This window comes from Misgurnus anguillicaudatus, chromosome 16, assembly GCF_027580225.2.
Source record: "Misgurnus anguillicaudatus chromosome 16, ASM2758022v2, whole genome shotgun sequence".
NCBI lineage: Eukaryota > Metazoa > Chordata > Actinopteri > Cypriniformes > Cobitidae > Misgurnus > Misgurnus anguillicaudatus.
This window is the reverse complement of record NC_073352.2, coordinates 33,429,756-33,454,268: the sequence shown is the minus strand read 5'-3', so window position 1 is coordinate 33,454,268 and position 24,513 is coordinate 33,429,756. Positions and strand designations below refer to the sequence as shown.

The window sequence follows — 24,513 nt, the reverse complement described above, 5'->3', positions numbered from 1 at the left end:
TATCTGTTCTCCAAGACTCTGAACATGTCTTTGGCAGTGGTGTAGGTTGAAAGTCTGAGGTCCCTTGAGATTCTGTCATCCACACTTTCCAAGAGTTGAATTTTCTTAACTTCAGTTGATCCAGATGGCTCTCCCTGCTTTTGCAGGCTCTCCCAGTCTTTCCTCCATCTGTGATATTCTCTCTTGCTTCCATTGAAAATAGGTAGAGAGGTTGGCTTTATTCTTACTAATGGAGTGGATGTTGCCAGTTGGGATTGTACTGGTCCTGTGCTTTGCTCATTGATCGTCCGTGCAGTGACAAATTCAGCTCTCCTTACCTCAAGCCTGTAGTAGGATGCTCTTATGTCCTTGACTCTTCCATCTAATTCATCCTTTAACTCTTTAGGGATCCATCTCTCCCATGTTGACATTGCTGAGATTGCCTCTTTTATTCTCTTGTCCAAGAGACTGAGGTGCACTTCATAGCCCTCCAAATTGGCACTTTCCACAGCCACATCAGCCGCTTCATCATTGCATTTCTCTGCTTCCGAGATTGCCACCAGAAGTTCACTCTCTCCATACCTTGACCACAGGTTTGTTTGAACAATGGTTCTTATTTCCACCAACTTTGTTTCACCTTCCTTTACAGATCTATCAATGTCGGCTTCTTGCTGTTCATTAAGACTTGCTTCCTTATTTTCAGTCTTAATGTCTGCCTCCAGTCCAATTCTGTAGTCATCATTGGCATCAAGCATCTTCCTGAAACAATCTGAAAGCTTAGTGTATTCCTCCTTTAACTCCACTTGAAGCATTTTGCTTGCTTCTCTTGAAATGAAGTTGGCTTGTCTGGTGAAGCTGCTTTTTGCAGTGGTCCTCTCCTTTTTGAGCTGCTGGACCGTCATCCCCAGGACATCTTCTGCCATCTTGATTTCCTCTACGTCAACAGCTTATTGCTGGATCTGAAGCCGTTTATCCTCAGGCCAGGCTGCTTCGCGTGGTTTACAACTGTCAAATCCTCTCTTGTTCAATTTCCAAAGGACACAAGGACAACTCAAATTTCCACTTAATCACTTTTATTTTTCTTTTGGCTTTGTCAGTTGATTATTTGTCCAGTGAATTAGGCAGTGAATTAGCAGTGAATTAGGTTGTAAACCTTTAAACAGAGAACAAAAGTAAAAGTTTTTAACTAAACATTTCAATTAAATATTCTAATTAAACATTTTAATTAAACATTTCATTTAAACATTTCATTCAAACATTTCAATGAAACATTTTAATCAAATATTTTAACCAAACATTTTACATGAATTTTATGATAAATCAAGTACTTAAACCTTTTACATGGAATAAAACAGTACACTACAAAGTAAATAAACATTTCACAAACCATTGGCGTCTTTGGACTGAACCTACGAGTGAATTTGGAGTGTCTTCTCTCTGAAGTTTGTTTCTCCGAATGACTGAGGAACTCCATGTTTTAACAGGTGCTCCAAATCAGTGACAATGACTAATCACATGACAAGCAGCTGATTTACTGCTGCTGATGCACTCTGGGAAATGTAGTTCTTTAAGTCTCATAGCTGAGATTCTGCTCAACAATAACTCAATTCTGTTATTTTATATAAAACGTTTTTGTATCATACTAATTAGCATAAGCACATGTTAGCATGCTAATAATAATAACATTTGATACTTTGGATGAGCATGTGAGAAGAGACTGATCTCCAAACAGGCATTAACACAGCTCATTGAGAGAAATACGTCACATCCACAACCTAACCACAAGCGACACTCTTCTGCACGATGGTAACCAAACAATTTGAAAAAATATAACACAAACGCTTATAAATCAATAAGATAAACGGACATTAAACACTATTAAGTCTTTCTCTTTACCTAAAAATGCATAAAATAACACTTAATTACTCTCCAAAAGCAGTTGCATGCAAAGCATGCTGGGAAATTATTTTTCCAGAACCCAAACTCAAACTAAATGTGCTAACGCAATTAAAAAGAAATCAATAAATTATAGTACATATTCATTTTGTGTTAGACTAATTAAATATATATACTTATTGCTCTTAATGAGGTATTTTACATTAATTGAACACAATTTTAATGTGTCATTTCTAAGAAGGGCTTGAATCATTTTTTTGAGTGTGCTCCCATAACCACATACAGTGGAATAAATGCAATTTCTTTATATTATTTTAAAGAAAACCCTTTGAAGTTACATAAAAAGCTCCTGTTTGTGACAAATATTGTTATTTATGTTGTTTTTCATATGATGAAACACCAAATTTTCTTTTTTTATGTTGTAAATACTGTCTTTGATAGTGTATAACTCTGGTTCTGTGTGCTCTAGCAGACTGCAGACAGTTCTGGTTGTTACCAGCAGCAGACAGTAAACACCCAAAAAAAGAATGATCTCTTTAGCATGTCACATTCAAAAGTTATTCTTATTTTACTGAAGTGTGCGAAAATACATTTTTCATGTTTTGCACATATAATAAATAGCAAGGGATTATTCATGCACACAACCAAAGAAAATGCTGTGAATGGACTCATTGTTTAGAGTAGGACCTAAGAGAAAAGATGGTGCATCATTTGTGGCTATATGTGCTATCTGAGGCAGTTCATGCTCAAGTTTCACATACGTTTACAAAAGACGATTTTTACCTTATTATTCATTCAACTATTGTTGAATATGTGTTGATAATAGAACAAAAATAACACTGTAGCCTTATTCCTGAGAGTGAGAGCTTTCATTTGATATTAGACTTGCCCATGTTTGTCATATTTGAAAAATATGAAATATGTGAATATTAAATCATATAAAAAATTATGGGGGGGGGTGATATGTAAATTAAGTGTAAATAACTTTCTTACAGTAAAAGATTTCTCAAAGTGATGCATATCTGCAGAAAGTAGAGACTCTAAGCTTTCAAACAGTATCTCATATGTGTTACTGGGGTCCATGATGGACCATTAAAGATTAAAAGAATATTTTATATTGAGTCAAAATATGAAATTTTGTACCCGGGACAGGGTCCTCAGGGTTTAAGAGGTTAATTACTGTATGCATAATTACATGCAACTAACCCTTAACCAAACCCTAACACTATAGTAAGTACTTGTTACTTTATATTACTTAGTATTTAAATATATAATATTTAATATTTATAATATTTATAATTTAAATATATAATTACACTGTAACACGGACACTGTAAAATAAAGTATGAGCGAATTTGTTTTTGCCATCAAAACTTGCCAAACACCTATTTTTGTAAGCAATTTATCAAACATAAAAGCCATAGGAAGGAGGGAAAATAAACAATAGTTGCTCGTAAAGCCATAGCGTCCTTATTTAAATGCCGTAATGAAAGGTTTTGATGTCAAAAGTCAAATGTGATGCACATCACAGGCAGCATTTATAAAACATGACATGTGACCTTTAAATGTGAACGTCTGTTAATAAGAGATTGAATGAATGCTTGTAAACTCATTAACAATAAACAATATATGAACTTGGTTACAAGTCTGACCGCTATGCAGTTAAAAGAATCATTAGTTCATAGTTAACACTGTGTTGTGTCTTGATTCTGTGTGTTAGAGATGGATTATGTGGGCCGTCCCACCGAATCGGTGCCATTTGCATGTTGTAACTCATCAAAATTAAAGTTCACTATTTTATATTTTGTACACTAAATCTAATAACACGCATATTTTACTTTTCAAAATGAGTATTGGTCAATCTTAGGTTACTAGTTTATTCTTGGTTTCTTATTGGAGGATGGAAGCATTTCGGTTTTCAGCATAGATTTAGCAAATACATGAAATATAGCTGAATAAAATATGTGCATGAAGACACTAAACAAATTCTATTTTTATTTTAAAATAAATCTATAACATTAAAGAAATAATATAGATAACAGGACTGAGCATTAATTAAGACTGACATTCATAGTCATAGCATCAATATCATAAAATATACAGAAAAGAAAATGAGAAAAGTGACTTTTGATCTTCAAGTGGCCTTCAGAAGATCCAGATGATGTCACTTTCTCTTGACTTGTTGAAAATTCCTATTTTATATTTAAATAAAATAAAAGATGTAAAAGTAAAAGATGGGATATTGACCACACAAAAAGCAAAAAATAAAGATATCTGAAGAATTTTATGCTTTATGTTTAAAGGTAAAATATAGAGATAGAAAGCAGGGACAGATAAAAAATGCTTTTTATCATAGGGGTGGTTTCCCAGACAGGGATTTGCTTAAGACAGAACTAGGCCTCAGTTTAATTAGGAAATATAGCTAGTTTTAACAAACATGCCTTACTAAAAACATTACTTGTATGCATTTTGAGGCAAAACAAAGGGCACTCGTGTATTTTAAGATATGTTAGTGCAAGTTGTTTTTAGTTTGAACAGCTCTTACATTTACAGTACCTTAGTCTAGGACTAGTCTAATCCCTGTCTGGGAAACCGCCCCATAATGTTTTAAGTTATGTAGTTTAAGTTTGATATTATTAATTATTAATGTTAATATATACTTTGTCTCAAGATGCACACCAGTAATGTTTAAGAAGTTTATAAAACTACTTAAATGTCCTAATATAACTAAGGCCTAGTCCTGGATTAATTTAAACCCTGTCTGGGAAACCGCCCCATAATGTTTTAAGTTATGAAGTTTAAGTTTGATATTATTAATTATTAATGTTAATATATACTTTGTCTCAAGATGCACACCAGTAATGTTTAAGAAGTTTATAAAACTACTTAAATGTCCTAATATAACTAAGACCTAGTCCTGGATTAATTTAAACCCTGTCCGGGAAACTGCCCCATAATGTCCTGGGGACAGAAATGGCACTGATTGGACTGGCCTATGTGTTATGGGATCCGCCGGGCTTAGCACTCATTCCATCTGAATGATTGACAGCTGTGTTAGCACTGCCCACTTGTCTTTTACGTCTATTCATTCTGATTATGCACGCCTTCACTCTGCATTAGTCCAGGATTAATGTTGTGTGCATGCGTGTGTGTGTTTGGGTGTGCATGTGTGTGCGTGCGTGTGTGTGCGTGCGTGTGTCAGCACTTTATCAATGGACAGAAGAGTTGCATCATCCTTCATTGAGTTTCGACTCAGTCAAGCATGGTGGGCTGCATGTGGGGTTCTACATAGAGGAAAATGTTTAGATGTTTCTTCTATTGGTTAAGAGAAATAAAAACAGAAACAAATGAGACAGTTGTTCAAATACAGTAAGAGTACAGACCTGTAAAATAAGCGTGGGCTGAAATGACTGTATAAGTAAAAAAATCCAGATTTGGGTCAATTTGATAAGAAAATAATAGATCGCTGGAGAACGCATATTGAGAAACAGCCAATGTGTTTTTTTAACCATAAGCACACAAACACATTGTATACCAAATACAAAAAATAACGTTGTTTTTAGCAATGAAAGGTGCTCTTTAAGATCCCTTTTGGTTGTTCACAAGTTTACGACGCTAAATACAGGTATAAACGGGATGTGAAACATTTTGAGCTCGTCCACTTTGACCACTTTCAGAGGTAGTCAAAAAACACTGGACCTTATTGTTTTTGTAGTATAGACGCTCATGTGGTCAAATGTGTACTAGCAAGACCACCTACTCTCTGTCTACAAGTACAATATTTTTGCATCAGTCCCGACTTGTAGGGAGAACCCACAGTGTCCAGAGTGGTCTTTTGGATTTTATTGTATAAAACCAAAGCGAATAATCTTCGCCTCTTTCAATTTTGTTTCATTTTGCGAGTGTGTAAAATTATTTCAGAAATTTTGCTCTGAAATAAATAAAGAGAAAGCTCTCACATACATGTACAAAACATTGCACAGCCTGTTTACTAACAACACAACTCAAAATAACTTGTGATCCGATCAACCAAAACGTATCATAATACCAGGTGTAAACAGGGTCTGACTGCAGACTTGGCAAATCTGAGCTATATAGATATGGAGGATGAGGAGTGCAAAAAAAATAAATAAATAAATACATGTACGAAGAAATATTTAAAACAAACATAAATAAATAAATGCAAAAATAAATATGCAGAGAAATAAAAAAATGAACATAATTGAGTATTGCAACCTTTATTTATTTATTTTTCTATTAAAATATTTTTAACACATTTATTCATTTATGTATATATTTATACATTTTCATTTATTTATTTATACATTTATTTATTTTCACATTTATTTATTTATTTTTAATTTTTGCACTCCCAGTCCTCCATATTAAGAAGATCACAGATGAGATATAAAAGAGGTCTCATCTGTGATTTTCTTGTCTCATTTATGTCTTTGTCATTAATCCAACCCAGCGCACCGAGCCAAGCCATGTGTGTCTTTGTCTGCGAGTGTGTCTGTTGTTCGTGTGAGTCAGAGCATGTGCGTGTGAATTTTAGCGTGTTTTTTGATGAGGCCGTTCCAGTCAGCAGATGGGAAGCAGGAAGGGTCTCATCCCTGCCCTTATTGGCTGCTCACGTCACAGGCACGCTGGGAAACAAACATCCCTGAGCCAAGTTCTTCTTGTCTCCAGACCTGGTAAACATTCCTCATATTATGACAGATTTTAATGTGTACTTTGTGGAATAGCAACAGATCAACTTAATAATACACGAAGACGTCTTGTGTAAGGTTTATGTAAGTAATGAGATCTAATCTAAGATAAATAAAGACCTTGAAACACCCGCACATATGGTGTTTATCCCACTAGTATTAGACTGAATCAGATTGTCTCTCAGTTTTATTGTTGAGAATATGATGTAGCACCTGGTCTGACCGGGGCAGAAATATAATCAGCAGGTTGTTAGCACAGAGATCAACATTTTTGGTGTCAGTGAGCTGTCGAGACTTGTGTTCCCTTTATGTCCTGTGTGTTTAGCAACAGTGATGCGGTTATGAGTCATCCAAAACTATTTTTAATGATATTCGGGTCGCGGTCAGTCAGGTCGTTGGAAATATAGATGCCAATTAGCTATTTTAAACAATTACTACTTTTAAAAAAATGAGGGCCAGGGAGCGGATCGGGTACAATATATATTTAACATTTTTTCGCGGTCCTAGTTGCGGTCGGGTTAGTTGAAATCGTCGGTCGGGTACGGGTTGTTTATACATTGACCCGCGCATCACTGTTTAGTAAAGACTGATCTCACGGAAAGTCGTGTCATGAAAAATTTTATTAATTTATTTGTGTTCAGCTTTTTTCGAGCCTTGAGCACGAATGTCTTTTTCGTGTCACTTGCACAAATTTCTATAAATAGTTTTTCATGTCCGTGGCACGACTTTCTTTTTCATGTCATTTTTTGTATTGTTTTCTCATAGTTTTTTCCTATTTTCTTTCCATTGTCGCTTGGGGTTAGAATCACTTTCTGTTAGGTTTGTAACCCAAACCCCAAATCTAACCCCAACCCCAAGCGACAATTATTTAAAAAATTAGATTTAAAAAAAAAAACAATAAATAAAAATGACACGAAAAAGAAAGTCGTGCCATGGCCACAAAAAAATATTTATAGAAATTTGTGACACGAAAAAGACATTCGTGCTCAAGGCACGAAAAAACGAAATTCCGTGCCATGGACACAAATAAATTAATCACATTTTTCGAGACTATAACACGACTTTCCATGAGATCATGTTGGTTTAGCACAATACCTAATATTTCTAATATGTAGAAATAACTAGGATCAAGAAAGTGATTTTGGGGTAGGACTGTCTGTTTGACCAAATAATGGAAGACACGGGGAAACGTGTTTAAAGAGTCATTTTTGCAGTTTAGTTTATTGCTTACTGTAAATAAATTCATATTAACATACGTTTTTGTTTTACTTCAACTTAACAAATTAAGTGAAATAATTTCAACTTGTTAAGTTATAAGTTAAAGGTGTAGCGGAGGATTTTCTCGAATTTTAGAAAAGAACCGCCTTCTCCCCTTTTTAAAAAAAATGCAATTTCCCAACACTCCTGATTGACAACTAGGAGGACCAATAGTCTTGATGATCCACCCGGAAAAAGAAAATCCTCCGCAATACCTTTAATATACTAGTGAAAGACTTAGGGGTTGTGCACATCAAAACTTTCAAACGTGGCTGAAAACACCTGGAGGACGCCGAATGCCAGTTGTTTTTCAGCTGAGCACTTTGGTAGCTGTGATACTTGAGCTGTGAGCCAGTTGGTTGTTGTGATTCTTGTCCCGCCCCTCCTTCACTGTAATTGGATGGCCGTGTGAGAACTGACATTGACGAGCAGAGCTTTTCACCCAAAGTTGAATCTCTTTCGACTCTCGACACTCAGCGCCGAGCGCGGAAAAACCGCTGAGTGACGTATTCATGGCATGGAAAAAAAACGCTAACTGCTAGCTTATTTGAAAAATGCTGAGCTTCCATTGGAAACAATTGAAAACATGCACCAGCCACGAGCGTAAATGCTTTGGTGTACACGCCCCCTTAAAGGTGGGGTGCATGAACTCTGAAAGCCAATGTTGATATTTGAAATCACCTAAACAAACACGCCCCACCCCAATAGAATCTGGACCTTCTTTTGATAGACCCGCCCCACACATTATTCCCCAGGCAACGATGTCGGTTAGTAGACACGCCCCTTACTGCTGATTGGCTACAAGTGTGTTTTAGTAATCGGACTGACTCCCTTTTCCAAAGTGTTTTTCAAAAATCATGTACCCCACCTTTAAAATAGTAGGTTCAATTTACTTGCATAACCAATTGGTTTAAACTTGCATTCAGCATTACAGTAGAAATTAGGCACTTTATCTTTAAAAAATAACAATTCTCACTGAAATGTCAACTGAGTATACCGAGGTTTGTTACTGCTACAATAATGCAAGAAGCTATTTGCATGTTCAATTTTTATGCTTTCAATCTGCATTATGGCACAGAGTACTGTATGTTTTGGGAGATAATTGGTATTCAGGTTTTCCCAATGTCACAAAACTATTATTGGTTGCAAGGGTAGTTGTGTAGAGACAGAGGGATACAGAGAGATTATGAGGCACGGTAAAGAGAGTAGAGGTCACTAATGGCTTTATTACTGTTGTGTAATAAGAAATCGCCCGAATGGAAAAAGGACATCTGCCACATATTAAACCTTCACACATTCTCTCAATACACCTCACTATACTGAACCAGGTTAGGACTTCCAATAGGTTGTAATCTGGAAAGAGCTTTTCAACACCTTTTATTTCCTTTTACTGGAAACTTCACTGTGAAACAAATTATGGGAAAAGAGATTAAACTGTTATTGCTCAAATGTTGCTCTTTCATAGCTCAGATAGAGATTTGATGGAGTTTTTCAGTTTGGGACTCAACTTATGCTCGGTACACACCAAAAGATTATTACATCTTATAAGATTTTCAGAATGTGGTGCATTTTTGTGAAGAACTTTGATAGAAATCGAATTCAAAGCGATAATCAAAACATACACGGAGGTTGAACTGTTTGCCCTAAGGGTTACTTCCGGGTTTTTTAAGTTGGGTAAGAACGCCACCTAGTGGATAATAGTGTTATTACGCATTGCTGGAAAAACTCGTCATTAGCAGGAAAGCATTTTCTCTTTATTAACGAGTTAACTTGTGAATGGCGGATAAAGAGTTAACTTCGTACAAATTAGCCAACTTGTACGAATACGTATTTGACCTTTATTTTATTCAGAAAACGTTATAGTGACAGTAATTTTATTCATTTGTGTCACAAGTTATGAAAATCGAAGTCCATACCTGTAAAATAAAATATGAACCTCAGCATTGAGAAAAATCTCATGCATGGTCGTCATGAAAGCACTTCACAAAACAACCTCGGGGCTTTTGGTTCAAAGGCATGCATGTTTGGAGAAATATTGTTTGATTTTAAATGTTTACTTCAAATTTGAGAGGAGTAATATTTATTCCATTTTTATTCCACATTTTTAAAAACACAACAGACAGATGGTAGCGCTTTAAAGTGATTTATTTAATAAATAATTGCATTTAAATTTTGTAAAAATGGCCTAGTCCGTCTGCGCTGCCCCTGAGGAGGTCTGTCCACGCCACTGGCCAAAACACATTTATGTCCAAACACCATTTAAAAGTAGACTTAGCATAATATGAGCCCTTTAAAGCATAAAGAAATTCCTGTTACAGGAAAACCTTTTACAGATGCTATAATGATGCTCAAAGATAAATTTAAAGTGAAAAAATTATCAACTTTAAAACCAACACAAAACAACATACATAACCAATTTACTGTTGTATTGTAAACTCACCTAAAGGATTATTAGGAACACCATAGTAATACTGTGTTTGACCCCCTTTGGACCTCCTTCAAAACTGCCTTAATTCTATGTGGGATTGATTCAACAAGGTGCTAAAAGCATTCTTTAGAAATGTTGGCCCATATTGATAGGATAGCATCTTACAGTTGATGGAGATTTGTGGGATGCACATCCAGGGCACGAATCTCCCGTTCCACCACATCCCAAAGATGCTCTATTGGGTTGAGATCTGGTTCCTGTGGGGGCCAGTTTAGTACATTGAACTCACTCAAGAAACCAATTTAAAATGATTTGAGTTTTGTGACATGTTGCATTATCCTGCTGGAAGTAGCCATCAGAGGATGAGTACATGGTGGTCATAAAGGGATGGACATGGTCAGAAACAATGCTCAGGTAGGCCGTGGCATTTAAACAATGCCCAATTGGCACTAAGGGGCCTAAAGTGTGCCAAGAAACCATCCCCCACACCATTTCACCATTGCATTGTACAAATTATCGTGAGATCAGGCTGGATTTTTCGTTTTTTAAACCACTTGCCAACCGATGGATTAAACGTAGCGTGCAAACTTATAGTCATAGTTTAGCTTGACTTGCTGTTATATTATTAATGTGCTTACAAAAATATTGAGAAATTTACAACCGGGACATTAACAATTTTCTTTTTTACAACGTAGAACAAATATCTGAGACTTTGGGCCAACAGTCAATTATAGAGTTAAATTGTCGTTGTACAACCATCATTAAGAATTACACAAACCATTATTCATGTAATATTAATAAGGAGCTACAGCCATAGTGCAGCTGCATATTATAGCTCTTATACCAGCAGGGAGAATGAATTGCAAATGAGTCATTGCAAGTATTTATGAGAGAGAGAGAGAGAGAGAGAGAGAGAGAGAGAGAGAGAGAGAGAGAGAGAGAGAGAGAGAGAGAGAGAGAGAGAGAGAGAGAGAGAGATGGGGGCTAAGCTCTAATCTGCAGTCCAAGTCAGTTTGCGCTCAATTTTAACAAATTAAATAGCGTCTTTAAGTGTCGAGTCATGTTTAAATTTTCACTTTAGTTTTCATCAGAACAAAGGCACAGTTTGATTCACCTGCATAAACCTCTCTTGAATATGTATGTGCACTTGCTGCCTCATTTTGGCAGTCATTGAAAATCATTCACAGAATTTCAATCTCTCTCTCTCTCTCTCTCTCTCTCACACACACACACACACACACACACACACACACACACACACATACACACACACAAGAGTTATATTACAAGCGGTTGCTTACTGGCCCAAGTCCAAAGAGCTCAGCCAAAAGTCTTTCTGACATTTTCCTCTGTTTCAAAATCTGGCTCGGGTCTTTAATATATTTCTGCGATTTTTTGGCCTGTTTCAGCGTCCACCATGAAGAGTAATATCACAGCTCTCCTCGACATGCACCTATTTGAGGTGATTTGTGTATGTGAGACCAGGACAAGTTATGCACATAAGTTTAATATTTAGTATTGGAGATTTCTTCAAAATAGTCCAAAATGTGTAACTATTAAGTATCAACTATTACTAACTGTTTAAATTATTTTTCATAATTACAGTTTTTCTGAAATGCTAAAACACTAAATCCCAATCTCTAAACCAAATTCATAGTGGCCTAAACACATTTGTCAAATCATGCACTCTTTTTGCAAAACTGTAAACACAAACTCCTCACTAAAAGACACATTTTACACTGCAATGCACTTGTTTTATAAATGCTAAACACAGGCAAAAGTTGAACTACAACACAGTTGTCATCGAGCAATCACATGGCAGTTGCTTCAATGCATTTAGGGGTGTGGTCCTGGTCAAGACAATCTCTTGAACTCCAAATTGAATGTCAGAATGGGAAAGAAAGGTGATTTAAGCAATTTTGAGCATGGGATGGTTGTTGGTGCCAGACGGGGCCGGTCTGAGTATTTCACATCTCATTTCAAAATTTCACATTTCATCTGCTCAGTTACTGGGATTTTCACGCACAACCATTTCTAGGGTTTACAAAGAATGGTGTGAAAAGGGAAAAACATCCAGTATGTGTCAGTCCTGTGGGCGAAAATGCCTTGTTGATGCTAGAAGTCAGAAGAGAATGGGCCGACTGATTCAAGCTTATAAAAGAGCAACTTTGACTGAAATAACCACTCATTACAACCGAGGTATGCAGCAAAGCATTTGTGAAGCCACAACACGCACAACCTTGAGGCGGATGAGTTACAGCAGAAGACCCCACCGGGTACCACTCATCTCCACTACAAATAAGAAAAAGAGGCTACAACTTGCACAAGCTCACCAAAATTGGACAGCTGAAGACTGAAAAAATGTTACCTGGTCTGATGAGTCTCAATTTCTGTTGAGACATTCAGATGGTAGAGTCAGAATTTGGCGTAAACAGAATGAGAACATTGATCCATCATGCCTTCTTACCACTGTGCAGGCTGGTGGTGTAATGGCATGAGGGATGTTTTCTTGGCACACTTTAGGCCCCTTAGTACCAATTGGGCATCGTTTAAATGCCACGGCCTACCTGAGCATTGTTTCTGACCATGTCCATCCCTTTATGACCACCATGTACTCATCCTCTGATGGCTACTTCCAGCAGGATAATGCATAATGTCACAAAGCTCGAATTATTTCAAATTGGTTTCTTGAACAATAAGTTCACTGTACTAAAATGGCCCCCACAGTCACCAGATCTCAACCCAATAGAGCATCTTTGGGATGTGGTGGAATGGGAGCTTCGTGCCCTGGATGTGTATCCCACAAATCTCCATCAACTGCAAGATGCTATCCTAACAAAAAGGGCCAACATTTCTAAAGAATGCTTTCAGCACAAGGCGAAAGGGGGTCAAACACAGTATTAGTATGGTGTTCCTAATAATCCTTTAGGTGAGTGTACAATAAACATGTATTTTTCTGTAAGCAGATGTCCTGTATGTTGTGTTTTCCATTGTTTTAAGGTAGTGTCTAATGGATGCTCTTTAGTGTTTTATATTATATACTTTTATATGATTTGAAAGCTTAGTTTGATTTTGTGTACAGGTGAAATGGTTTTGAAGAGACTGTTTGATTTTGCTAGAAGAGTCAGGGCTTCTGTGAATTTAGTTTGACACTTTGGATTTGTGTTTAAGGTTTTAAGAAAATGAGTTCAAAAAATGATGGTTTCAAAAAATGTGTTTTAGCATGTAAATATTGCTAATAGCAATAAACATCTTCATATTAAACCATTAACATAATCACAATTAAAAAGAAATATAAAACAAATGCATACAGGTTTGTAACAACATTAGAGTGAGTAAATGATGACAGAATTTTTATTTTTGGATGAACTATCCCTATAACACCCAGACTGAGATGTTTCTGAAAGAATATTTAGTGCCATCTAGTGCAAAAACATTCACAGTGCAAAAACACTTACAGTAATGGAGGACGAGAAGAAATGTGGTCAAGATCAAAGTGGATAAGGCTTGTTCTAGTCTTGTAATAACAAAGTCTGACTAATCCTGAAACATTACGCTGGCTGTCATTTGATGTGTCTGTGCATACTAGGTCTTTTGTTTGTGTCGTCTGTTAAAACCACTTGCCAACAGATGGATTAAATGTAGCGTGCAAACTTATAAGGGTCATAGTTTAGATTGTCTTGCAGTTACATCATTATTGTGCTTACAAAAATATTGAGAAATTTACAACCGGGACATTAACATCATAACAGCCTAAAAGGTTGTTTTATGTATTGTTTTGTCTGTCCTTAACAAAATATATGTGAATGGTTTTGTTCCCTATACATATGTTTATACTAGATTTTATTTACTGTAACTTGTATTTCAATGAATGTGTCTGTTAACATCATATATTGTCATTTATTGAGTAATGCACTACTCCTACTGTACATAAATAAACTCAGTTTATAATAAACAACTGAAATTTTTCAACCTGTCAGAAAGACTTTTGGCTGAACTCTTTGGACTTGAGCCTGTAAGCTTGTCGTGTCAAACCAAACTAAAACATTTTCGTAGAGATCATTGACATTTACAGATATTAGCAAAATTAGTCTTGGATATTTCACAGCACTTGTGTTTCTTAACAGCACGTCTTGTCCTGTTGCCTCACATGCTGGTCATGAGTCCCATTGTGGTCCCAGCGGGGCCTTCAAGTTCAGCTGTTTACTGGACCGTCCCACACTTCCCAGAATCTGCAGTACGAAGAGCTCCTCCATTCATACCGAACCTTTGAGATGAATTAAAGTCAGACACCCAAAGATCAAGGGCAAAGTTTGGTAAAAACCAAATGGACAGGAGATTGCTGGTGAGAAATGGGCATCGTTTTTGAGTAAAGAGGAAAGTTCTGGTGTGATTTAGATAGTTAGCGAATCTAGGACAGAAAACCAAAAACGACGACTTAATCGGAGGAAGAAATCAATCGTCATGGATCCGAACGCAGACGAGTGCAGTACAGATGGTTCTGGTGTGGAGGACATGGGAACTCAGATCAATGGACTGGTGGTTCAGATCATGGAGACCATGCCGGTTCTGCTTGCGCGGATCAGGCAGAAGGTTCTGGAAGTGTCTATTTTGATCTGTGTTATTCTGCTGGTTTTCTGGGTGGCTTTGTTTCTCTACGGCAGTTTTTATTACTCATTTATGCCCACAGCGAATTATATTACACCGGTCTACTTCTCCTACAGGTGAGGACAATGAGCACAGGTGAGACTTTCATCTTAACATGTCGTACCTGATGCCTTCATACACTCTCTGAAAAAAAGTTAAAAAGTTGTACCTGGGACAGTACCTTCCTAATAAGTACCATTTAGCTACAGATATGTACCCTGAGGTTCCAGTATAAAGTACCAGCGAGTACATAAGCGGTACCAATATGTAACTTTTATTTGCAAAAGTGTACTTTTTGAAAAGGTACCACCCCAGTGACAACTTTTGTATCTTTTTCGGGGAGTGTATGTAAATGTTTTGTCTGATAAAACAAATAAAATGCAAATAATAAAAATAACATTGTTACATCAGCTTTTAAAAGAATGAGAAAACTGTAACTGTGGGTTCACACCAGATGCGAGTTCAACGATTTGCGCAAGATTAAGTCAATGCAAAGACGCGATCAGATGCGTCCTCACGTACGAATGACGCCATATGGCTGGCGCATTATTTGCCGCGAAAACACGCTCTATTCGCCTCAACCGCGTCTTCTCCCAAGTTGAAAATATTTAATTTGAGCAAAAAATTTGCATGACACGAAGTTAAATCCCGCGGGTTATCTGGAGCGAGTGATGCGATACCCTGCATGCAGCTAATATATATTCCAGCTTGTAATATTTCAGGGCAAGTTCATCCGTCACTGGAGCAGCACCCTATAAAAAGGTCCTTATGCTACGTACACACCAAACGCGTCGCATCGCGTTATTCGCTCTAGGTTGCTCGCGTGATTTCACATCGTGTCGTGCTAATTTTTCGCTTGAGTTGAATGTTTTCGGCTTGGGCGGGGACGCGTTTGGGGCGAGTGGCGCGTGTTTTTGTGGCAAAGCGCCGCCCATATCACGTCAGTTGCATCAGCCCATACGAGGACACGTCTGATCACGTCTTTGCATTGACTTTGTATGTAATCTACTCGCGCAAATCGTTGAACTTGCGTTTGGTGTGAACCCACAGTAAGATGCTCATGTTTTCAAAATATGTGTTCTGTGCGTCAAGTGATCTTATGTGCATCACGTGTTTTGTCAAAATAAGTGCCTGCTCCAGACGCGTCTAAAGGGTTTGTGATAAAAGAGACGCTCGCGTTTGCCAGATACTCGCATAACCTCATGCATAATCAGAGTTTACTGTTAAGGGAGTGTCTTGCGTGTATTTTGTGAACGTGGGCGTCTCTTTTGTCATAGGCGGCTTTGATGCGTGTGCAGCGGGCACTTGTTTTGACAAGACATGTGATGCACATGGTTTACATGAGCAACACACTTATTTTGAATTTTTTTAAGTTTATGTCATTTCTGAAGCAAAGTAATTTTGTTTCTTTTATAGTTTCTGATGATGTTTCAGACCAATATCATTTTGATATTTTCATCAAATGTGTGTTGATTCTTTTCAGGACAGATTGTTCAACCCCTCATCATGTTATGTGTTCTTTTCCCGAGGCTAACGTCTCTCTTCTGAGGAATGGAAAACACCAGGTGAATAGTAATGTTTGTTTAAATCACCATATTTGTGGTTCTGTTTGTCTCTGAAGATTATTAAAGAAGGCTATCTTTTATAAACTATATACTGTGCTGTATGTGAACCAGTATGACATCACAATGATTCATGTTTTTTGGCTGTGGGGTTGTTGTTGTTTTTTTCCATTTTAATCAGATTTTGCCAAAAAGTAAAGCAGATCTTTTTTCTTACCCATTACAGGTAATGACATACGGTCAACCCTATCAGATCACACTGGAACTAGAGATGCCAGAGTCTCCAGCCAATCAGCAGTTGGGAATGTTTCTGGTAGAAATGTCGCTGTATACTAAAGCCGGTCAGATTATTGACATATCTGCACGTTCTGCAAGTACAACTCATAAAAACACAATACTATATGTGACCCTGGACCACATAGCCATAAGAAGCACAGGTATATTTGTAGCAATAGCCAACAATACATTGTATTGGTCAAAATTATAGATTTTTTTTTAATGCCAAAAATCATGAGGATATTAAGATCATGTTGCATTAACAGAGCATTGGGCAGCTATCACCTCAGTGCCCGGGGAGCAATTAGGGTTAAGGTGCCTTGCTCAAGGGCACCAAAGTCAAATACTGCCGGCCGTGAGACTCGAACCGGCAAGCCTGACTATCTAACCATTAGACTACGACTGTGATTTTCTCCATATTTTTTCAAATAGTTGTATCACGGACAAATATTGCCCTATCCTAACAAACTTACATCAATGGAAAGCAACTTTCAGATGATGTATAAATATAAATTTCAAAAAATTAACCCTTATGATTGGTTTTGTGGTCTAGGGTCACATATACTGTAGATCAGTGGTCTCAAACATTTTATCAATAGCCTCAGTTTTTAATTATGGCTGTCAAAAGATTAATTGAGATTAATCAAATACAAAATAAAAGTTTGTTTTTACATAATATACACTGTAAAAAAAATTTACAGTAAATTACAGTATTTCTGGGTATTACTGGCAACTAGCTGCCAGTAACTTACTGTAGATTTTACATTTATGTTATTTACAGGCAACAGTTTGTTCAAAGTTAAATGAACATGAAACATTTTCAGTCTTTATCTTCTACAGTAAGTTACTGGCAAACAGCTGCATAATTACAGCAAATTTTTTGCAGTGTATGCATGTCCACTGTGTGTAATTATTTTGTATACTGTATATAAAGTTTGGACACACTTGATTAAAATGTTAACTATGATTTAAAAAATCTTTTAATCTGAAGGTGTATGGTTAAATGCATGAAATTACGTTTGTAGAAAAAAAAACCTATACCTGTGCCAAGCAGATTAATTTATATAATTAGAAAACTAAAAATTTTTTTAAATATTATTTTTTAAATAGATGACTTGCACTGAATATTAAAGGAAAATCTGTCAATAAGAGCCCAGATTAAATGTGAAGTCCTTCAATATTATAATATTATAAAATTCAGTCTAAAGTAAAACTTCGAGACGCTTCTTGATAAAATGACACAAGTATGGTTTTACTTCAGATGATAAAATATAACAGAATTTTGATTTATTTTTGGATGCTTTCAGTCACCAACATAATTCCCACAGTTGTATTTGTGTTATGCCATAGTTTGGACGAGTTTATTATTGTTCTGTTATGTGGAAAAATATATAAATAAAGAACGAGTGAGTGTGTCCAAACTTTTGGCCTGTACTGTTTATGCAAACACGAACTTTAATTTTGTATGCGATTAATATTTTGACAGCCCTAATTTTAATATTTATTTATTATTCTTTTTTAAAAGCTTGGTTTCTTTTATCTATGTTAACATTTTAAACAAAATAAATTATGAATAAATAATGATGATGACCAAACAAGTATAATGATAAAATCAACAAGTAAAATGTTTTGAGTAGACTATATTATAAAAGTATCCCTCCTGATTATTTTATACATTGTGGTAGCCCTTGCTCACAAAAAGCACCTCTGCTGTACTGTAGATCATGTATTATCTATGCAATGCAAATGGTTCAACTATTAATGTTCAAATGTTCAAAGATGTATTTTTGTGTTGGTCCAATTTTTTGCTGGTTTACATTTATGCATTTGCCTGCTGCTCTTATCCAAACTAAATGGATAGCGCAATGCTTTACCAATTGAGCTATACAGGAACACAAGAACAAGCTAGGCTGGTTTGGTGCTGGATCAGTATACTCTTTATAATGAAGCTGGGTTGTGGGGACACAATCATACAATTTGCATCCAGTTTTTAACAATGCTCTCTCTCTCGCTCTCTCTCTCTCTCTCTCTCTTGTCTCAGGCAATGCTCCATTATCGCTCCTCTCTGCTTCAGGCTATGGACACCATGATCTTTTCCCCAATGTTGTTAACAGGAGCGTCCGAGCAGAAGCAGTTAGTCACTGCCGAGCTGTACTCAGAGTTCAGAGACGATTCTGTAAGTGTAATCTTACATCCAGAGACAAAGAAGGGTCCAAAGACGTACATTTGGCTTGAACATTGAACAAGTGTCAACTGTACATGTATTCATCACTGGGTTGTATGAATTGTGTACTCTGTTGATGGACACACAGTTAGTAGCTGTCGCTTTTTTTCAGTATAAACCCACTACTGGTGCTGTTATCAAGATTTATTCCCAGCATATTCAAATCTACAGAGCAAATCTCTACATCTTTGCCCACTTTACAGGCATCAGGTTTGTGCTTGTGTGTGTTAATGTGTGTAATGTGCTGTGCATTACAGTTTTTACATTCAGGTGTTTTCCTTTGATCTGCATCAGGTACCTGCTTTATCATTTCCCCCTGATGACAGCAATCATCGGGGTGATGAGTAACTTCGCCTTCCTCAGTTTCATCATCGTTCTCAGCTTTCTACAGTTCAATCTGGGTGATCGCAGGTCACCCGCAAGGACGGGCAAACAAGAGGTTCATATCAAGTTTAGTTTTATACATGCACTCTTAAAGTCACGGAAGTAGCCCAGTCGTGACGTATATCCGAAAAATAGTAGGGCGGGACTTAAATTCATTAATTGAGAATTAATTGGATTGTTAGAACTCAGTCATGTTGCTATTTGCTAATCGTAGCAATCTTTTCCCGTGCTCCGCCCTCAAGCCATTACCTGTGAATGTAAGTAAGGAGATAAGCATTTTGATTTGAAATAAAAATAATAAAGGTCACGGAAAAGTAATTTGTAAAAAAGTACCACAATACCCCCGCAAAAAAATTAAAGGAATAGTCTACTCATTTTCAATATTAAAATATGTTATTACCTTAACTAAGAATTGTTGATACATCCCTCTATCATCTGTGTGCGTGCACGTAAGCGCTGGAGCGCGCAGCGACGCTTCGATAGCATTTAGCTGAGCCCCATTCATTCAATTGTACCATTTAGAGATAAAGTTAGAAGTGACCAAACACATCAACGTTTTTCCTATTTAAGACGAGTAGTTATACGAGCAAGTTTGCTGGTACAAAATAAAACGTAGCGCTTTTCTAAGCGGATTTAAAAGAGGAACTATATTTTATGGCGTAATAGCACTTTTGGGAGTACTTCGACTCGCCTGAAAAGTCCGCTCCCCTTCTCACTCTCATAATGGGAGAGGGAGGGTGTTACTGCGCCGAGTCGAAGTACTCCCAAAAGTGCTATTACGCCATAAAATATAGTTCCTCTTTTAAATCCGCTTAGAAAAGCGCTATGTTTTATTTTGTACCACCAAACTTGCTCGTATAACTACTCGTCTTAAATAGGAAAAACGTTGATGTGTTTAGTCACTTCTAACTTTATCTCTAAATGGTACCATTGAATGAATGGGGCTAAGCTAAATGCTATCGAAGCGTCGCAGCGCGCTCCAGCGCTTAAGTGCACGCACACAGATGATAGAGGGATGTATCAACAATTCTTAGTTAAGGTAATAACATATTTTAATATTGAAAATGAGTAGACTATTCCTTTAAGTTTTTAATTTCAATTTCATTGTGACTTTAAAAATAGAGGTGCCACAAAGGGTTCTTCACAGTGATGCCACAGAAGAACAGTTGATTTTAAAGCGGGCATATCATAAAAGTTTGACTTTTTCCATCTTTAAGAGCTATAATTGGGTCCCCAGTGCTTGCATCAACCTAGAAAATGTGAAAAAGATCAACCCAGAAACGTAGTTTTCATAAACCATTGTCTGCAAGCATATAAAAAATAGGTCATTGAAATTTGTCTCCCCTTGTGATGTCAAAAGGGGATAGTACCGCTCCTTAATCTGCACTATCCAACAACGACACTGTCATTTAGTGCATAGATCAGCTTATTTGCATTTTAAAGGACACACCCAAAAACGGCACCTACAAAGTGGCAATTTTAACATGTTATAATAAATTATCTATATGGTATTTTTAGCTAAAACTTCACATATGTACTCTGGAGACACCAACGATTTATTTGACATTTTTAAAAAGTCTCAACTTTCAATCTCAATTAAATGGATAAAATCATGCAGAATAGCTTGAATTGCTGCCGATGTGCATGTGTTTGTTTCTTACAACTTGTTTTCTTTCATCAGACTGGTTTTTCGTTTGATTTGAATGAAGATGAAAAGAAAGAATCAGAGAAACCGAATGATCAATCTGAACTTCAGGATGAGGGAAATAGCAAAGGTGCACCTGTTACCTACTGCAATTTGCAACCTATGTCTTATTAAAGTAGTGATGTTTTAGTATTCATTACAGATACAAAAACTATAATTAACAACTATCTACAAAACTAGTAGCCTTACATATCTTGATTTTAACATGCATTGTATTTTTGTTCTGTATGTGTATACAGCCAATACAAAATGCTTGTTGGATTCCCCCATTATAATAAGAAATATAGACACCACGGATTGCAGTTCTGATGAGACGGAAGAAATCATTCTGGAGACGGGGGTGGATGAGAGTGAAAACTCTAGAGAACCGGAGGAGGATGAACCCATTTGTACGTTTGGGTCGGGGGAAATGATTTTAAGGCAAAGGCATTTGTCACCTGTGATTGAACAATCATCTCAGGCATTAACAGACACTGGAGATAAAAGCAACTATGGTGTTGGTGCCTGTTTAAGCTCCTAATACCAAAAAAATCAAACTGTCTGCTAAATGGGGTAAAGGTTATGAAGAGCAAAGGCCTTCATATGATCTCATTAAATAGTATTTTTGAAAATGCAAAACTAATAGCTTGTATTTTATTTAGCCTATTTTTCAAAAAAGCTTCTGTGTATTTTGTATTCATGTTCTCCAGTTTATTTTTGTCTGCTGACAGGATTTTTATTCAAGCATATTTTACTTTTAACCTGTTAAAACTTTTCTTTGTTGCTGAATATTTAATATTAAGTATACAACATTGTTGTTGTTGTTTTTTCAGCTGCATACAGTGATACTATGCTGATAAATAGCCTTAATGGAAATGTTATTTGGTTATGGCTTATGTTTGGAAAGCAACACATTAATTTGCATTTATTTCCATGTGTGGCTCTCTGGAAAACACATTACCCAATGGAGAGATATCCATTGATGCTGTTACAATTCCTTTGTATATCACTTTATTAAAAGGTTTTGTGTGCATGTGTGTGCGTGCGTGCGTGTGTGTGTGTGTGTGTGTGTGTGCGCATGTTGAAATTTCTAGTTTATATTTCTTCATGTTCATCATGCATTCTTAGTGGAATATGATGTTATTCTGTCCTGACTTTCTGGTTGTCTTATGTACAGTTGAATAAATAGTTTAACGCTATGCTGAATCTCTCAAAACTTGAATATGGTCTGGTCATATTTCAAAATTTACCCTTAAATCCAAAGAAAGGTTTAGTGTGATTAAAGGGATAGTTCACTTTGAAATGGAAATTCTGTCGTCATTTGCTCGTCGTTGTGTTGTTCTAAACCTGTGTGAATTTTTTTTCTGATGAACACAAAAGGGGATATTTTGAGAGGTGATGGTGAACACACAGAGGAAAGTGACTATTGACTTCCATAGTAGGAAAAAAATATTTTGGAAGTATTGGGATAAATGACTAAGAAAATATTTTGATAAATGATGGTTAGCATACAGTTGACGGTACCCAATAAATTCCATCATATTTTTTATTCCTATTCCTACTATGGAAGTCTATGGTCGCTTGCTGCTGTGTGTTTGCCATTATTTCCTAAAATGTCTTCTTTTTAGTTCATTGGAAAAAGAAATTCATACAGGTTTAGAACAACATGAGGACAAGTAAATGATGACAGAATTTTTTTATTTTAAAGTGAACTATCCCTTTAAGTTTTCTTAGCATTTTTAATGACAGTAATGAAAAATACAAAAGTAAAGCATATGTTTTATAAGGCAGTGGTTTTCAAACTGGGGGGCCGCGAGATGGTGCCAGGGGGGCCCCAGTTTTATGACATTTTATGAAATACATTAATTTATCATGATTTCTGTGTAAATAAATAAAAAAAAAATAAGGCTACTAACCAAAAGCACTACTTTTTTGTATAATTTAATGTTTTTTTAATTAAAATTTTGAGTTTTAGAACAGTTTTTTGTCACAAATTTTCTTTGGGGGGCCGCGAAGGAATGTACCTTACACAAGGGGGGCCGCACGCTGAAAAAGTTTGGGAACCACTGTTATAAGGGATAATGTAGGCAGCTGATTATTACTGCAGAAATAAGCCTTAACAGTGTGATCAGGACCCGATGCGTATCAATATTTCAATATTGATTTGAAATATTTTATTAGCTCATTTTTCACGAATGCAGATCTTTCGGTTTAAAGTTAAAGGAAAACACCACAGTTTTTCAATATTTTACTATGTTCTTTCTTCAACTTAGACAAATTAATACATACCTATCTTTTTTCAATGCGTACTATTAATCTTTGTACAGCGCATCGTGAATGTGTTAGCATTTAGCCTAGCCCCATTCATTCCTTAGGATCCAAATAGGGATGAATTTAGAAGCCATCAAAATAAAACGTGTTGTTTTGTTAGCGGATAAAAAATGAGAGCTAAATTGTATGGCGGAAGAGCACTTAGTTTGCAGCACTTTGACCTCGGCGCGCAGTAACATCATCACTACTGACTACTCCCCATCTCGCTCAAACTTCCGTTAATATTACTTCCGCCATACAATATAGTTCTCGTCTAATTTTTATCTGCTTACAAAATCTGCCACCATGCTTACTCGTGTAACTTCTCATGTAACAGTCTTTAAATAAGGAAAACATGGAAGTGTTTGGTGGCTTCTAAATTAATTCCTGTTTGGATCCTAAGGAATGAATGGGGCTAGGCTAAATGCTAACACATTCACAATGCGCTGTACAAAGATTAAGAGCATGCATTGAATAAAAATAGGTATGTATTCATTTGTCTAAGTTGAGGTAAGAACATAGTAAAATATTGAAAAACGGTGGTGTCTTCCTTTAAGACAAGACGTTCCAATGTCATAAACACGCTATTTGGTTTAATCATTATATTTATTTTTTGTTTAATATTAAACTTTGCCTGTCAAAATAAACCTTCAAATTTTGCAACGGGACAATCAAAATCAAGCATTCCAGCAAACCATGTAATAAATAGACATGTCAAAGGATATGGTGTGAAAATTGCTTTATTGTCTTTATTTCCTTAAAAATCAACTGTAATTATGCAGCTGGTTGCCAGTAACTTACTGTAGATTTACATTTATATTATTTAATGGCAACGGTTTGTTCAAAGTCAAGTGAACATTAAACATTAACAAGTCTTATAAAAACTATAAAATAAAAGCTTCATGCAAAGCATTTTGGGAACCAGAAATCCTCATCAACCTTTACTGTTAACCTTTCCTTCAGATTTTGTTTCAGAGAAAGCTTTGCATGAGGCTGTTATTTTAGTTTTATTCTGTAAAGATAAAGACTTAATGTTTAATGTTCATTTAACTTTGAACAAACCTTTGCCTGTAAATAAATCTACAGTAAGTTACAGCTGCCAGTAAAACTTATTTCTACAGAAAGTTTTTAAAGTGTGTTCAGACATTTTTGTGCTG

The 24,513-nt window shown here is 36.3% G+C and overlaps 1 protein-coding gene across 2 annotated transcripts; it reads left to right on the top strand.

Moving 5' to 3' along the window:
* The first annotated feature begins 6,307 nt into the window (after positions 1-6,307).
* On the top strand, positions 6,308-22,245 carry bscl2l (BSCL2 lipid droplet biogenesis associated, seipin, like). Of its 2 annotated transcripts, XM_055178898.2 has the most exons (9): positions 6,308-6,569; positions 14,397-14,993; positions 16,400-16,481; positions 16,705-16,848; positions 18,796-18,930; positions 19,091-19,188; positions 19,273-19,417; positions 21,044-21,137; positions 21,307-22,245. In XM_055178898.2, exons 2-9 carry the CDS (start codon positions 14,734-14,736, stop codon positions 21,585-21,587), a joined length of 1,239 nt encoding a protein of 412 aa, XP_055034873.2. In that variant the 5' UTR covers positions 6,308-6,569; positions 14,397-14,733; the 3' UTR covers positions 21,588-22,245. The 2 variants fall into 2 exon arrangements, with proteins under 2 accessions (XP_055034873.2, XP_055034872.2); XM_055178897.2 differs by lacking the exon at positions 6,308-6,569 and having other exon boundaries at positions 13,632-14,993.
* Positions 22,246-24,513: the final 2,268 nt, after the last annotated feature.

Bases quoted from the DNA above. Each gene is read 5' to 3' on its own strand.
- bscl2l (XM_055178898.2), top strand. From the start codon at position 14,734: ATGGATCCGAACGCAGACGAGTGCAGTACAGATGGTTCTGGTGTGGAG. The intron at 14,994-16,399 runs GTGAGGACAATG...GATTCTTTTCAG, and splicing joins CCGGTCTACTTCTCCTACAG to GACAGATTGTTCAACCCCTC. The intron at 19,189-19,272 runs GTTTGTGCTTGT...GATCTGCATCAG, and splicing joins GCCCACTTTACAGGCATCAG to GTACCTGCTTTATCATTTCC.